This window comes from Arachis stenosperma, chromosome 9 (assembly GCF_014773155.1).
Source record: "Arachis stenosperma cultivar V10309 chromosome 9, arast.V10309.gnm1.PFL2, whole genome shotgun sequence".
Taxonomy (NCBI): domain Eukaryota; kingdom Viridiplantae; phylum Streptophyta; class Magnoliopsida; order Fabales; family Fabaceae; genus Arachis; species Arachis stenosperma.
The window spans coordinates 90,702,093-90,718,052 of NC_080385.1; the positions used below are offsets into that span (position 1 = coordinate 90,702,093).

Genomic DNA, 15,960 nt, shown 5'->3' on the forward strand with positions numbered 1-15,960 from the left:
GAAATTTGACACATTTGACTCATTGGTTGGTAAGCTGATTTGGTTACAAAACAATAACAAAATTCTATAATCTATTGTGTGTAATGACTCTATTAGTTTACTTATAGTCATTCCGTAATGTTACCAGATGAAAATTAGAATAGTGTGTCGATTCTCTACGCAGTGTAAACAGTGAGATTTTGGGCACTAGAGGATTCCAACACAGGAGCTAAAAAATTCTGAAATTTTAGTCTCGTACTAAAACAGCACACTGGCTCAAACTTAAATAAAATTACACCATGGCTACAAGGTTTCCCCCAATTCAAAGATTATATTTGAGTGAATATGCCTCAGTTCTCAGCAGTCACACCACCCACATCTGTCAGCAAACTAAATTACATATTCTGCTAACAAATTTACAAATTAAAGGGGGATTGGGATATAACACACAACATAGGAATGGAAAATAATAATAAAGAAAATTATTTACACACATTTACGAAGATCACATTATTTGACAGCCTCCAATGAATACGCATGATTACTCCCAGTCAGGTGCAGCCCTTCTAACATGGAGGCTAATGAATGAGTTGCATACACTATCAGCAATTCAGCAGAAATGCACCTTACCAGTATGTTTCAGATTTATTCACAGCGGCAATGAAGCGTAGTAACAGGATTTAATTACCCAACAAACAAACTGTCTCATTGGCTGAGGCATTGCATGATCATCCAACAAAGCATGGCTTTCCTTAGACATGTATCATGCACTCTTCTGAGCTGGAGACAACCAATGAAATCAAGAGAGAGAGAGAGAGAGAAGGAGAAGGGGGGGGGGGGGGGGGGGGGACTGTAGATTCATCTTGCTTGAGTGTTCTCATCAGCATAGATACAGACACATGCATCTGCAGCACCAGCAGCAAGCAAGACTTGGTATGGGTGGAAATTAAGGCAGCTGACAGACCCAATTTTCTGAGCCATAAGGGTAGGATAGTATCGAATAGTGCCTAGTTGATCTCCTTCAAGGCTGAAAACTTTAATAAGTTGCTTGGCTGAGCCACTGGCAATGATTGGAGCGTGTCTATGTACAGCTAAAGCTGTGAGTGAGCCCCGGTGAGCTTCAATGGTAAGATAGGCGCTACTATGATTTCTTATATCAAGGAATTGAATATCTCCAGCCTGAGAAGCACTAACAATCTAAAGAGGAACACAAATACAACATAATTTCATCATCCTTTTCATATCAAATCCATAGATTGTTATTGAATTCCTACCAAGACGGACAACATTATATGAAAAAGAAAGCAAAAATTAGTAAAGATCATCTTACCTTTCCTGGGTCTAGTCCAGGTTGAAAGCCAATCCCCACCACCTTTTCTACTCTCTGTGTATGTGGCCGTAATCCACAGATAAGCCTAAGATGCAACATTGTCAGTAGCCATAGTTAGAAAAACAGTAACCATAGTCAGATTTATGCAAGATTGCAGTGATTATATAGCTGATAAACGACAATGTTGCTCGATTCAATTTCATCAACTAAGCAGATCAAAACTTGGAATAAATTCACCGGAGATGCATACATTTCAGGTGTCCTGATGTCATAAAGTCTAACAGAACCATCTACAAAACCAGCCGCCAACTGTCCCCCATGAACTTGAGATGCAGCCTGAAATATAAGTAATAATACATATATCAGGGGAGAAAATCATTTTTAAGGAGCTCATATCTACATCATCTCTATCAATAGAATGGATAAAACAAATACAATCGGGAAGGCAAACCCCATCAAAAAGTTCAAAGAACCAGGCGCAGAGCCAACCGAGCAATTTATATATAAGCATTCAACTCAGATCTTTCTAAGCCACCTCTAAAACCATAAACAGCTAGAGAATGAAAAATATATAATAATTAATAAACTGTGAGAGCATACAACAAAAATTCCAAGGTTATTAGTTTTTCATAGACCATCATCATTAAACATACCATGAAATCCACTCCCAAAAGTCAGAAATGTTTAATGAAAAAATGATCACCCTGAGACAATCAGTTCGTAACTGTCACCCATAATAGCCAGTTAGCCATGCATGCAAAGACAAAAGTATGACATCAGAGATTGGGAGGGAGAATTCAACTATAGAGACAGTAAACATGAGGTCAACTGCATAAAGGTAATTTGAATAAGGCCTAGTTTTTTAAAAAAAAAAAAGCTTAATATTTTTTGGAGTAACAGCAGTACATATATTGGATCGTTGTTACCAGGAAAAAAAATAAATAAATAATGAGCAGAGTTCAAAACATATAATTGCCATTCCCAACATAATAGAAAATTTTACCCCAGAATAACACTTGGTAATTCCTTAATAGGATAATCCATCGGCTTAGTTGGCATGTCAAAATTAACTTGACAACTAAATAGTTACCAAGGCAAACTAGACTATGCACTGAATGAGGCTTACCAATGCTGAGATACTGCAATCCGATGATGAAGGTATAGGATTAACAAGCTGTTCTTTATCAAGATCCCAGGCCATAATAGATGATATCTCACCCGATGCATACTGGTAAAAATGTACATCAATGAATATAACTGACATCACAAGATAAAACAACTTGGAAGTATTATTTCAGGACAGTGATGATCAAAGAATATACCAGATAACCACTCTGTTGTTGCCAATCAACAACTGCATTGACACTCCTGACACCAGGTTTATGACCATGAATTGAAGAGAATGCAGTTACAAGTTTCTGTTTCCCTTTCAGAGTATAATCCTTCCAGATCCGAATGTTTCCATCAGCTGTCATGATATTTACCTAAAATTTAATATTCTGCCAATAATTTGAGAAAGAAGGTATCATGGCAAACTGTAGAGAAAATTACATGAAGCAGCAAGAAGTAAGCTATCATCCAGCTCATTCATTAGGCAGAGTTTAGAGATTCCCTTGTCTGGAAAGTCATGGTTGTCAAAACTGTTTAGTAGTGTTGCCTCTTCATGGTTCCATATTCTGTGAAATAAACCAAAAACAACAACAGAAAGTCAAAAATAAAATTCAAATTTTCATAATATGATGACTAACAAAAAAATCATGAAAACCACATAAATATTGTCCTGAGTGCTGACAAACAAACTAAAACACTCTTAATGCCTGTAAAATAATGTCAACACTTTTTGTTGTTTAGTTGCCCAAGTCTCTATTTATAAACGTCAGTTGGTCTTTACGTGGTCTACTCGCCATAAAGCTAAACAGACATCTGGAAATATTTACTCTTACCAACTTCCTACTGCTACAATCCTTAGTTCTGTAAATCAATCAACCTAACTCCCAACATTTCCTATGCAGAAAAATCCATCTTGCCCATCTAAAGTCATCCCCAGCTTCTTAATACTCTTATTACTCTCCATATAACTAATAACGGTACTAATACACTCTGCATACCTAATTCGTTCATTCTCATCAGCAGCTATCACAACAGGAGAAAAAGGTTGCATCAACACCGTTTGTGTGCCTCTTGTGTCCCATTTAGCTATTGGATTTGTTAGCCTGCTAACAGCTGACAACATAAAATGGCACAAAGTTCTTATTAACCAGAATATATGAAGAACGTGTACCAAAAGAAAATCATAATAAAAGAAATAAATAATCGGAAGAAAGAGAACAAACCAGAGTGCTGGCATTTTGTGATGTGCTCCAATGCAAATTTTTCTCTCTCTTCTCTTCCAGCTATTATGGCTTCACTGTCATCTCCAGCCATTAACAGCGGTTTGGAGAAGTGCCCACAACTCCAATTATATATAATTGACTGTGGAAGAAAGCTGCGATCCGATGTACCAGTAGCCCCACCAGAACCTAAAAGAGGATCAGCTAAACCTGAGTCTGGAGAATTCATCAGATGGGGCCTAAATTCCAATGAACATACTCTACGGATTCCTGATAAGTAATTTAGACGAGGTGGACTAACTGGAGGAGTTCTGAAGGTTAGAGGGGAGTGACCTGCCAAAGATGCATTCAATAATAAACAAACAAGTCGAAACATACTTTAGTGGGAATTATCACAAAATTCAAATTGGTGAACATTACTGAACTGCTTTTACAATTAACCTACATGATTAACATTAATAATCAAATTAAACAGAAAGGAAGATTACCTCCATTCATATCAAACCAAGAAGAGGAACGAGCCAATCCTGTAGCTTCACCAGTAGACTTAAATGGCTTTGCTACCACTTGTTCAATACCTATTATGGAAAGTACCCGTCGACCAAGGTTTGCAATCCGCGGAGATGGATCTTTTGCTAAGGTACACATAGCATGAACACATTGTGAATACAATGCATTGTCCAAGGGTTTTTGGCTACCATGGTTAACAACTCCATTGCTAAAACCATCATTCAATATTCCTGAATCAGAATGATGAGATGAATCATCAGACAATGGGGACCCATGCATTATTCCAGAACCAGCGAGAGGACTGCTAGAAGAGCCACGCCCATCTCGAACCACTGAAGAATTATCATTTCCAACCCTCAAAGGACCAATTTGAGATGAAACAATACTTCCACGAGGCATATGTTGGTTCTGGGTAGGATATCCACCAATTGAATCTTTTATGTTGGCCAATGAAGGTATCGAATTCAGGAAAGAATTAGTCTGTGGTTTCCAGTATGCAGCAGCAATAGATTTCAGGTGCTTGTTATGGCCAAATGCGAAGCGAGCTAATGCTGACAGTTGAGAGAGCAAAAAAACAAAAAGTTAGATATCTTGACTGACCCAACTATATATATTGATTTCTTTTATTTTTTTCCCCCTTTTTTGTGTGCGTGTTTGGGGTGGGGGGAGATGAAATTCCAGGATTTTGTTTGAAATATCAACGTGAATTCAGATGTTTATTCACCTACCCGCAGCTACCTCTGCCCTCACCAATGGACTCCCATCTGATGCAACACTCAACAGACTCTTCACTATACTAACTTCAGCCCTAAATTTGTCATCATCATCACATTCTCCATCTCCTACAACACCCCTACATGAATCAAATCCCACATTGAGAAGGGTGCCAAGTGCAAAAACAGCAGATGCCCTAACCTGAGGAACAAGAGAAAACCATGACTTGGTTATTTAATTAAAATATACAAAGATATAGTCATCCCATAAATAGAAACAGAGCTAACAGTTACGGTAGTAGACCTCTGGCTGGGGTTCAGACAGTAGAGGAGCAAATACAATAGTAGCACCATGCAGCAAACCCATGGTCTGTGCCTCCGTAAAGTCTTCCCACAGTTTCCCCAAACACAGGCAAAGCCACTGAAGGAGAAGGGGTTCAGTTTGTGAATCATTGGGAGATGAAGTACTCTGAAGATGCTCTAAGCAGACATGGATCAAGCCAGCTTCAATACAAGCTTCTTGACCTCGTCGATGACCGTCCACAATAACAGCCAAAACAAAAGCAGCCATCGCACGTTGCTCTGGATATGCCTCAATGCTATCAAGAAACTTAATAAAATAGTTATGACCTCCATCCTTTACTAAATCAACCTGGCATGACTGCAACCCAACAATAGATCATTATCCCTAAATTATAGACATGCGACAACTAGAGCTCTAACAGCAAATTGAGGTTGAAAACAAGAGACATACTAGAATTTCAGAACAAAACAGATAGATTTGTAATATTAACAATTACCCAGGTACTTTTTTCGTTTTGGTCAAAATAAGGTATTTTTGAATATTTAAGAATTGTTTATGTACAAGAAGATTTGTAATATTAACAAGATTGGAATTTCTAAATAACCTCAGAACATTAAGTTTCCCATCCTAACCCCCCCCCCCCCCTCTTTTTTTTTTCTCCCAAAATTCTTTTTTCTTTCCCTTTCCCCCATGGAACCCGAGAACCCAACGAGAATTATAGGAATAATAGGTTTCTCCTACATAGGGATCTTTCGATAGGGTATTGAATAATAGTACAACTAAATAATATAGGCTATATAGTTCCCATATCTCTGTTTGCTCTTTTCATTATCTTCTACTTTTGTCTAGAGCCATATATAAGGCAATAAGTACATAAAAATAACATTGTTTATATACCACAATAACTACAGTACAAGTGGTCAAATGTCAAAAGCCCCAAATTTCAACAGAAGTGACATAATAAGCGAAACTCGCCTATGAACTCATGCATAACAGAGCAAGTGCATATTTTTATGATAAAAATAATTTTAAAAGAATGGCATTCACTTGAAGATGACAACCATCTCCTCCAAAAGTACCTTGTCAAGTGCCAGAATCTTTGTCCATATGAATACGAGAATCTGGCGTAGTTCTGGTGTTGTTGTTTGTAACAGCTTTAAAACATAAGGAAATATTCCAACAGACAATGCCTTCATATAACAAAATTAATATCATGTCAGAATATGATTTTTGTTTTAGAAATAGGAACAACTGCAATAAGAGCTGATGAATTGAGAAAAACATTACCAGATCTACAGCCCATGGCCCCATATCAAGGAACCTTCCAAGGAGTACTAAAGCACGAAATCGATGGCTTTGACTAAGTAAAACCTGAAATCAGAACATAGCTACTTAAAGACAAAGAATGACCACTGAACACTATCAACAAAGAGCACTTAAGTTCTATCCACATATATTTGACAATTGACATCGAATTTCCAATGGCTGAATCAAAACCTAGAATTATCATATGTTGTTTGCATTGGAATTACCAGTAAGTAGCTTAATGTTTAACCTAGGATTTGAACATGATGATGAGGCACTTAATCAGTAAGGAAATTTTGCTAAAGAACTAGATTCTCACAAGTACATATGTTTGCCAAATTTCCATCAGAATATAATGATGGTCAACCAAATTAAATAATTTCAGTCAATTATAATCTCTTTCTATCTTACCCACCACAACCCACTTAAGGAACAGGGCCTGACAGCTGATTTGCAAAAATCATGCAACCTACATAACAAAAGTATCAGGAACCAATCTGATGGTTCCAATTGTAACAAAAATCAAGACATGTGACACACCTGAAGAACTATAGGCAACTGCTCTGGTGGTTTCTTATGTTCAGAACCATGGTCAAGCCATACCTCAAATGCTGTCAACTGCTCACTGAAAAATGTGCTGGGCTGAAGAAGTACAACAACACGCTTCACAGTTAAGTTCCTCTTATACATAATCTTTAGTATCAGTGTATTATTAACAAGGATTTTCAAACAATACCAGAACCAATTCCTTTATTATAATCAATTTCTTAAAGAAACTTCGTATTAGCCATATAAGAAAACACCTGCATACCTGGAATTCGGCATTAGGATTGCCAACTAACGAGGGAAGTTGCGAGAGGCAGAGCTCAGCGGCCATGTCCCATGCATCCCTGCAGTGTAGGAAAACAACACCAATTGATGATAGATGTTACCACCTATTTTAAAATCATAATAATAATCACCAACAATACCACATATGATGTTGATGGGTTGGGGGCAAATTTGGGTGAGACACAGGAGAACAATTTGCAGATCGCATAATTCTCTCAGCAAGTAGAAAATTTCGAAAGAGACTTGCAACAAGCAAATCCTGTCTGAACAGTCTTTGAAAAAGATCTGTAGCATAAAATCAAACATCAGTTAATTGATACCAAATAAAATTGCTTGCTAAACGAATCAAAAAGATACAGCTCAGCAATTTTAAGTCCAGTAACCTACCATGAGAAAGAACATTCCAGGCAATTGTGTCAGTTACTGCCGTAAAGATCCAGTTCAATTCACCTAAAAGTGTCTTTCGATCATTGGGACGGCCAGGGATCTGATCTATAAGTGAATAATCAAGTGACCCACGAAGTAATGAACGTGTGCAAAACCTGGAAACAAGGTACATCACAGAAATTACTAAAGGCCAGTTTACTAAGAAATATACACTTATCACTGCTCAGAATAACACGAAATAAAGACTTTTACTATAAGGAAGCAGAATCAAACATAAAATCAACCGGGAAAAAGGAAACCATATTTATCACAATGGTTACTTTCTAACACCGTGGCTGCCGTAAACATGTAGTCCGGATCAGGTAATCAGTTCAACCGCAAAAATACCATCAAGTAATCAATCATGTTTTTTAAAAAGTTAATAATAACAATGTATTCTTTTTTAATTAAAGAAAATGACAATAATGATTGTGCAACCATGAAACATCCATAAAGCCACTATAAAAATGCACAGGGTAGGTTAGTAAGGGAATGAAGGAGGGATCAATATGGGAGGTATACAAACTAGAAAGATTAGGCAAACCAATGTATTATTTAAAAGCCCATGCATAATGTGTTTACATATATATTATACACTATACACTATATCTTAAATAACAAACAATTTAAAGATGAAAAACTAAGCAGGAATTAATGAGAAGCTTCACCATCGTAATGCCATCTTTATAGGTGTTGTAAGGCAAGATGTAAACACATCAGCTGGGAATGAAGGAGGGATCAATATGGGAGGTGTACAAACTAGAAAGATTAGGCAAACCAATGTATTATTTAAAAGCCCATGCATAATGTGTTTACATATATATATTATACACTATACACTATATCTTAAATATCAAACAATTTAAAGATGAAAAACTAAGCAGGAATTAATGAGAGAAGCTTCACCATCGTAATGCCATCTTTATAGGTGTTGTAAGGCAAGATGTAAACACATCAGCTGGGAACTCTGCACTTTGAGGCAAAGTCTCATGCGATTCACATGCTGCAAGCAGAATGCAATCCCTTGTGGACCCAGAGGAATTAGAAGCACTCCATTCATGTAGCTAACAAACAAGAAGTCCAGCATCCACAATTTAGCAGTCCAGATTACAAAATGTCATATATTTTCCTTATATTGGCAACTTTCTTTATACCATAATTAAACATCATTTTAAGTGCAATGTAAATACCTCAATGAAGGAATTAACTATCAACCCAGCAGCAGAGCAATCAAAAACATAAATTGATGGGGTCTTCAGCCAGGAATCAAGGTCACTGATGGGTAAAGGGATATACTGTGTATAACTCTGCAATATTTTGATTAACAATGAGAATAAGAATGTCATGAAGTTCTTTCATTACTATGATTCAATAGTATATTAAAGGCTTTTTAACTATTTTGAACCTACATATAGCAGTCAGGGAATTAAGCTAATCAATATTCTCTGACAAATAATAATTTAGATCCTGTTGGGACCAATTTAACTATTTTAAACCTATAGTATAGCAGTCAGGGAGTTAAGCTAATCAATATTCTCTGATAAATAAAAATTTAGATCCTGTTTGGGCCAATTATCAGAGTAAAATTGGTCTCGCTGATAATTATTGCCACCGTACTTACATCTCTTCCTACCCCTCACAGTTATGTTCTTTTTATCAAATTATCTAAGGAAACTAAGATGCATAACTAGTACAGAGATGGAAATTTGTTAGAAACAAACAAAATATAATATCTGTAGATATCAACAGTATCAGTTATGATTTGATATTCATATTTACCTTTATTTTATGATTATTTCCTTATTTGATTAGGATTAGGGTTCCCATATTACTATAGATAGGAACAATGTCTTACCTCTTCTAGGATATAACACACCAAGAAAAAACCATATCTTCACTCTTCTATCTCCTATCTAATATCCACACTGTTAATATGGTATAAAATCCTATCCTAAGGTTGTTAATGAGTCATCTATAGATATCTAGTCCTACAAAATTCATGCTCTAAATGTCTAGTCATGGGCTTGAATACATCCTGCCGAGAGCTATGGCTATAATAGGCTTTCTAAGACAAGGCAAGTTTCACCTTAAACATAGCATGATCAAATATGGCATCAAGGCAGTATACCAATACCATCCTCTAAGACATGTGACATTACTTTTCTTTACCAAGTTCATATAATTTGGAGTATTGTTATTCCTTCTATTATAAAGAACTCCTATTCACTACCAACTTTTCTCCATCAGCCACTTTCACAACCATTGGCTAACTTCTACGACATTGTTTCCAACGACCAATCTCACCAACAAAACCACCTCTTGCACGACCCTTTTCCAGGAAAATCATATCTTTTGTTTGGTCTCTACACATTACACAGTGTTACAAGCATTCCGTCATGTTCTCCAACTGCGCTGCTTCGGCCAACCATGGCAGCACATCCTGCATAATCTTAGAACAACGCTTGCATCGTTGAACGAGCCTCGGTCTCCTAGATGTATCTTCAATCTGGATGCTGCTCCAATGATTGGTTTTCATGTTACCATTGTCAACCCTGTTTTCAAAGACCAGTGGTTTTTTATTTGTTTGTGACTAGTTCTGCACTTCCAAAGATGTTTGATGATTAAACCTCTTGATTGTTTTCGGCTAACTATATTGTTAGTCCTATTGGTCCTTAAAGTTTTCATGTCATCACTCCAGCAATCTCTCATCAACATATTGTCTTTTGGCAGTCCCAACTAGCCTCATTTCATCTTCAACAACTCTAGCCTATTCTCCATCATATTTTATATCATTAAGGGTCAAATTGTAACAATCTTAAAGCTTAATGAACTTTAGTTTGAGGAGTGCTAGAAATTATCAAAGAATATTAGTGATGATCTCATAAAATAGATTTTCATATTTACCTTTATTTCATGATTAATTCCTTATTTGATTAGGATTAGCATCTTGCCTATTATAACAAAACCATGTAATATCATATTAATACAATTCATATTAGTCACATCCTTTCTATTCTCTCTTCTTCCTCTTCTTCCTCTTCTTTCTCTTCTATCTAAAGCCCACAATAATAATACCAACAACTAAGCCTTGTCCTACCATGTGGTGTTGGCTACATAGATCAAATGTAACCTAATACCTTATCGTAGATTATTTCTATATATAAACCAATTATATTTGATTTATCACATGAATAGCTGACTTTAAGAACTAAATGGGAGATCACCTTATTGAAGACCCAAATTTCACCGTTAGCAGTTGGCTTTGGCACACCATGCCCATTATAATGAAATAAAACTCTTTCTGACTTTGCATATCTACGACATGAAGTGCAAAGCTTCTTCACCTCATCCACTGTAGGATCAAGTTGATACTTGTAGCGAGCCTGTTAGCATGCCCACAAGGTTAACTAAAAATCAAATCCAAAAAGATAGTGTGAGGATGACAAGATTAAGATATTCAACCTTTGGTTGCCATCTTTCATATTGGCTGCTCAAATTTTTTCCAATTGACTCCAATGCCTTTTGCGGTGCCATAGAAAAAGGATCTGTTGAAATCAGAAAGGTAAACATTCAGAAAATGTCCAGCTTAAGAAATTTATCTGTCTCGTTAAGAGAGCTGCAACTAACTCAATTTTTATGCTGGGCATCAGAAAGTGTGATACCAGAAGTTGAATAAAATAGTTACAAATATGAATTATAGAGTCAATCCATAGGAAATAAGTGCAGAGTACATAAGAATCTGCTTTATCACCCAAACTGCATTTACATTGGTTTGGAATTTGGACGTATCAGCAATTAGAAATTTTGAACTTTAAGAAACAAGTAACATTTCAGGACATAACATAAGTGTATAACATTACTTTGAAGGGACTAACAGCTACTTCCCAACGTCAACTGAAAATAAAATTACAAAAATAAAAATAGAAAAAGCCAAAAATATCAAAATCAGGAAGTTATTTAGAGCACAAAAGTTTGCAAACCCTGGAAGACAATTTTTTGTAGCAAATGGGATCAAAGAGGAGGTAACAAGACAGAGACCTATCCAGCACTCCATTCTGGCACACGGAGATATCTTTATTACATCTGGTGGGTCAACACTAATGTTTAAACATAATACTAGAGCTACACATCCAGTCTTCATCTGCACCACAAAATTAGGACTTAAATCAAAAGCATGCCTCACATTGAAACATAAAAATATGACATGTCAACATCATTCAGAAGCAAGGAGACACTCTAGAAGAAACTTTATTCTAATTACAAGGAGAGAGAAGTTAAATATCAGTGCAGAAACCAAGGATAAAACAAGACCAAGAAAAAGAAACTTCTGTTGAAATGTTGACTACTACTTTCTTTTTTGTGTTTTTTTATTTTAAAAAATATAAGAATTTCATTAAGATAAGAAAGAGAAGATACGAAGAATTGGAGGCAAAGACTTCCTCCGAACCAAAAGGAAACAAAGAAAGCCAAATTAGTGAACTGTGCCTTTCCAATCTCTCAACATGTCTGAGAGGGCAAGTCCTCTGAAGAGACCATATGCTTTACACCATATAGATGCATGATAACAAATTCTATCCAATACAACAAACCCCCTGAAATTCTATCATTAAAAGTGTGTGAATTGTGCTCCAGAGAAATAATCCAGATACTGGCATTCAGTCATTTTCTCATTTTCTCATTGCCAGAGAAAGAATTATGATCCTAAAGAAATAAAAGGAAACCATTTTCTCATTGCCTCGGCTGAGAAAAATTGCTTCAATCATGCAATTCCAGACAGATTTACCAAATCTAGGTTCAGTAAAATAGGAACACCAGAAGTGCCACTACGACGTTCATTCAGAGTTAGTTAGTGAAGCTTCGTCAATACACATATTGCGTTCTTAGTATTATCATCATTTCCCAGATCATTTTAATTCGAAATCCACCAAACTATCACACACACTAGAGAATAAAACAAGAAGTTGATAACCATTCATATATTTAAATTTTAAAAACAAAAAGGTACAAAGCTCTAGAGCTCTATTTATATATGCCACTTTGAACTTCACTTTTTGCACCTTAGATGATCCAAACACTTCTTTGACAAAAATCGCATAGATTCACAAAGTCTATTACATCCACACAAATACCATCCGCCTAAGAAAGGAAAAAACTTCGAACTTTCTAATACATATTGCACGTGACCCTAAATTAACACTACTTTCATTCATATCCAAATTATCATTGTCAAATTGTTAAATCGCAAATCCACCACAGCATAACGCAGAAAACAACGGAAAAAGAACACAAATCAAAGGAACAACAACAAATTGCAATTTGCAACCACTGCATACTGAACTCCAAATTTAAAATTAAAGAAAATGCAAGCTTACTCTGTCTTTGGGCCGCCATTTCGACACAAGGCCACTCTCCGACGGTCCAACGGGGACGGCAGCCTCAAAGGCCTCATGCCGGAGCTCGCAGAGGACGACAGTCTGCGGCAAGTACGCCAAGCTAGTGGCAGCGGCGTTACCGCCGTAGCTGGCACTGGTGCTGGTGGTGGCAGTAACAGTTCCCGACTCGGAATCCCTACGCTGAGAAGCGAAATCGGTGTCTTCGTATGCGGCAGCGTTGGCGACGGATGAAGAGGAGGCGGCGCAATCGTCCGCGAGGTGGTTGGGGAGGAGTAGGACGGGGGATTGGGAAAAGCGAGAGGCCATTGAATCTCCCAATGCCATCCAAATCTCGAGAGAGCTCAGAAGCGATCATTCATTTCGTTTCAGTGTGAAAATGAAGGGATCCGAAGAGGGGAATAAAGAAACAAACAAACCCTAGGGTTTTTGAGCTGAATAGAAATAATAAGAAGAATATGAAAAAGAAAAAGAAGAAGACGATGATTAAGATGACGATGATGATGGTTGGGATGGTGATGATGAAGGTGGTGCTGTGGGGTTGTGTTAGGGGAAGCAATACCATAAAACAGTGGCGGCACTCTTTTCTTTGTTTCTGGGTCTCGCGACTCGGGGAACGGTAATGGTAAGGATTTTTTTAAATAAATATAAAAATCTATTATTTAGGAAAATATTAAATATGTAATTTGTAGTTTTTTTTTTTTTACCGATTTACATTTTATATTATTTATCTCGTTTATGTTTTGTACTATAAAAAAGATAAGACATGATACGACACAGTCGTACGTTTGCACATGCAGTATGTAATGTGGTATGTTTATAATTTAAATAAGATATACATGATCTTATTTTAAGTAAAAAGCGCACTTATATATTAAACTCGTAACCGACTACCGTCCCTTTTAAAGTCACTTTTCATTTATTTTTCTATTTTTTTCCTACTTTTAGCCTTTTTTAATCATATTATCGAAGTACTCGAAAATTAAGGGGTGTACAGATTCACGAGAAAAGGACATCAATCGCATGAACGCGACATACCATATTGCTAAAGCAATCGACTTCTATGTTAATATTGTTATTTTCATGTTTAAGTTAAATAAGCATATATTATAGTAATGGTTAGGGTACTTCTATAGATATAGTATAGGAAAGTTATCAGGTGTACCTAGGAACATCGGTGTTCCAGTTGTTTTAACCGTTAATTTTAATTAATATATATTATATATATTTTTTATAATTTAGATCAACGGTTAAAACAACTGGAACACTGATGTTCCCGGTACACCTGATAACCTTCCTATAGTATATATTAGGTAGTAGAATGTACTATTAGTAAGTGTTAATGAATAGGGTTTGGTTTAACTTATTAGGCAAATTATTTTATTAAGTAAATGTTTATTGCATTTTGTTATTTATTTAATTTTATTTCTATATTTTTAATTTTAATTTTGATAATTTGGTAGATATCTTTTTCGAAAAATCTCTATATACAAGTCTTTTAATTATATAAGTCTTACAAGTTCTCAACATCTCTTATACCTAAAACGCGCTTCTTATGGCACGTATGTAGGGGTGGCAACACTATCCGAACCCGCGGGTACCCACCCGCCCCTACCCGTTCGGGGCGGGTAATTACCCGCACCCGCACCGGGGCGGGTTTTAGCGGGGCGGGTTCTTGGGCGGGCGGGGCGGGGTCGGTTTAGGTTAAACCCGCCCCTACCCGCCCCTGTATATATAATAGATATATAAATATATATTTTTAATATATAATATATGTAATATATATAAAATAATTAGTAAAATGATTAATAATATTGTATCATATTTAAATTTTTACTTTAATTTATATTATGAACGTAAATAATGGTTATATAATTTTTAAAATTTTATTTTATTTTTTAGATTTAATAATTATTGGGGCGGGTAGGGGCGGGGCGGGTACCCGTAGGGGCGGGTTAGGGTTTAACATTTTACTACCCGCGGGTAGAAGTGGGGCGGGTTCGATGCGGGTTTTTGTTGAGCGGGGCGGGGTCAGGTAGAGCAAAAACCCGCCCCTACCCGCCCGTTGCCACCCCTACACGTATGTTTCACGCGCCTCCTTAACAGATTTTTCAATCACTCAACGCGCGAATATATAACTTCCTTTTTCAAAATGATTTCGTTTCCTTTTTTGAATTTCTTCTGCGTTTTTTTGCCTTCTCTCTTCGATCTCTTTCAAGCGTTTCTCTCTGCCTTCTTCTTCGTGTTTTACGTTCGTTTCTCTCTACCTTCTTCTTCTTCATTTACGTGCTTCAGATTTTTTTGTTTTATTTTGCGTTTATTCATTATTTTTTGACATCAAAATATGAAATCATTTTTTAAGATAATGGATGATTCAACTTCAGATTCTCAGCTGAATCAGAGCGAAGTGGATTTTGAAACTAAATCCAATCAAGTCCCTGAGGTGTGATTTAGTTTTAGTTAGTAATTGAATTTGAATTTGAATCCGATTAGTAGTTTTTGATTGTGTAGCTGAATAATCCATGATATTTGCTGTTTGTTCTTCCTTATTTGAATTGAATCTAATGCACTTGTTCTCATTAGAATTAAAATAATTTTGTCCGTTTTATATTAGACATTCGGGTGTAGATCAGTAATAATTGGGTGCATTTAAAGAAAGTTTAGGTGCATTTAAGGAAAGTTTGGGTGCATTTACAGTTTATTACTTTTCATCTAACGCAGAGTGAATTGTCTTATTATTTTAGTTGAATTGTTTTAGTTTCTGTTTTAATATAGTGTATTTTGAGTATTTTTTTTTTTTTTTTGCAGATCTTTTGTGGTGTTGATGCCCAGTTTGTCCCCA

General features: G+C 36.2%; 1 protein-coding gene across 1 annotated transcript; it reads right to left on the reverse strand.

Moving 5' to 3' along the window:
• Positions 1 to 235: 235 nt before the first annotated feature.
• LOC130948411 (regulatory-associated protein of TOR 1-like) lies at positions 236 to 13,718 on the reverse strand. The gene is made up of 23 exons (XM_057877130.1): positions 13,101 to 13,718; positions 11,767 to 11,869; positions 11,191 to 11,273; positions 10,953 to 11,111; positions 8,919 to 9,035; positions 8,635 to 8,792; positions 7,690 to 7,844; positions 7,443 to 7,587; positions 7,283 to 7,361; positions 7,012 to 7,113; positions 6,454 to 6,537; positions 6,246 to 6,356; positions 5,167 to 5,523; positions 4,878 to 5,064; positions 4,128 to 4,700; positions 3,643 to 3,972; positions 3,418 to 3,532; positions 2,861 to 2,985; positions 2,632 to 2,777; positions 2,436 to 2,537; positions 1,560 to 1,645; positions 1,310 to 1,394; positions 236 to 1,176 (listed from the first exon to the last, which is right to left on the reverse strand). The coding sequence occupies exons 1-23, from the start codon at positions 13,443 to 13,445 to the stop codon at positions 838 to 840; spliced, it is 4,086 nt and encodes a 1,361-aa protein (XP_057733113.1). The 5' UTR covers positions 13,446 to 13,718; the 3' UTR covers positions 236 to 837.
• Between the last annotated feature and the right edge of the window lie 2,242 nt (positions 13,719 to 15,960).

What these genes read in the sequence shown, in the direction of transcription:
- LOC130948411 (XM_057877130.1), bottom strand. Translation starts at nt 13,445, where the DNA reads ATGGCATTGGGAGATTCAATGGCCTCTCGCTTTTCCCAATCCCCCGTC. An exon ending in TGTCTGAACCCCAGCCAGAG is followed by an intron (nt 5,065 to 5,166) that starts GTCTACTACCGT and finishes CTTGTTCCTCAG; the next exon opens with GTTAGGGCATCTGCTGTTTT. An exon ending in CTGGACTAGACCCAGGAAAG is followed by an intron (nt 1,177 to 1,309) that starts GTAAGATGATCT and finishes GTTCCTCTTTAG; the next exon opens with ATTGTTAGTGCTTCTCAGGC.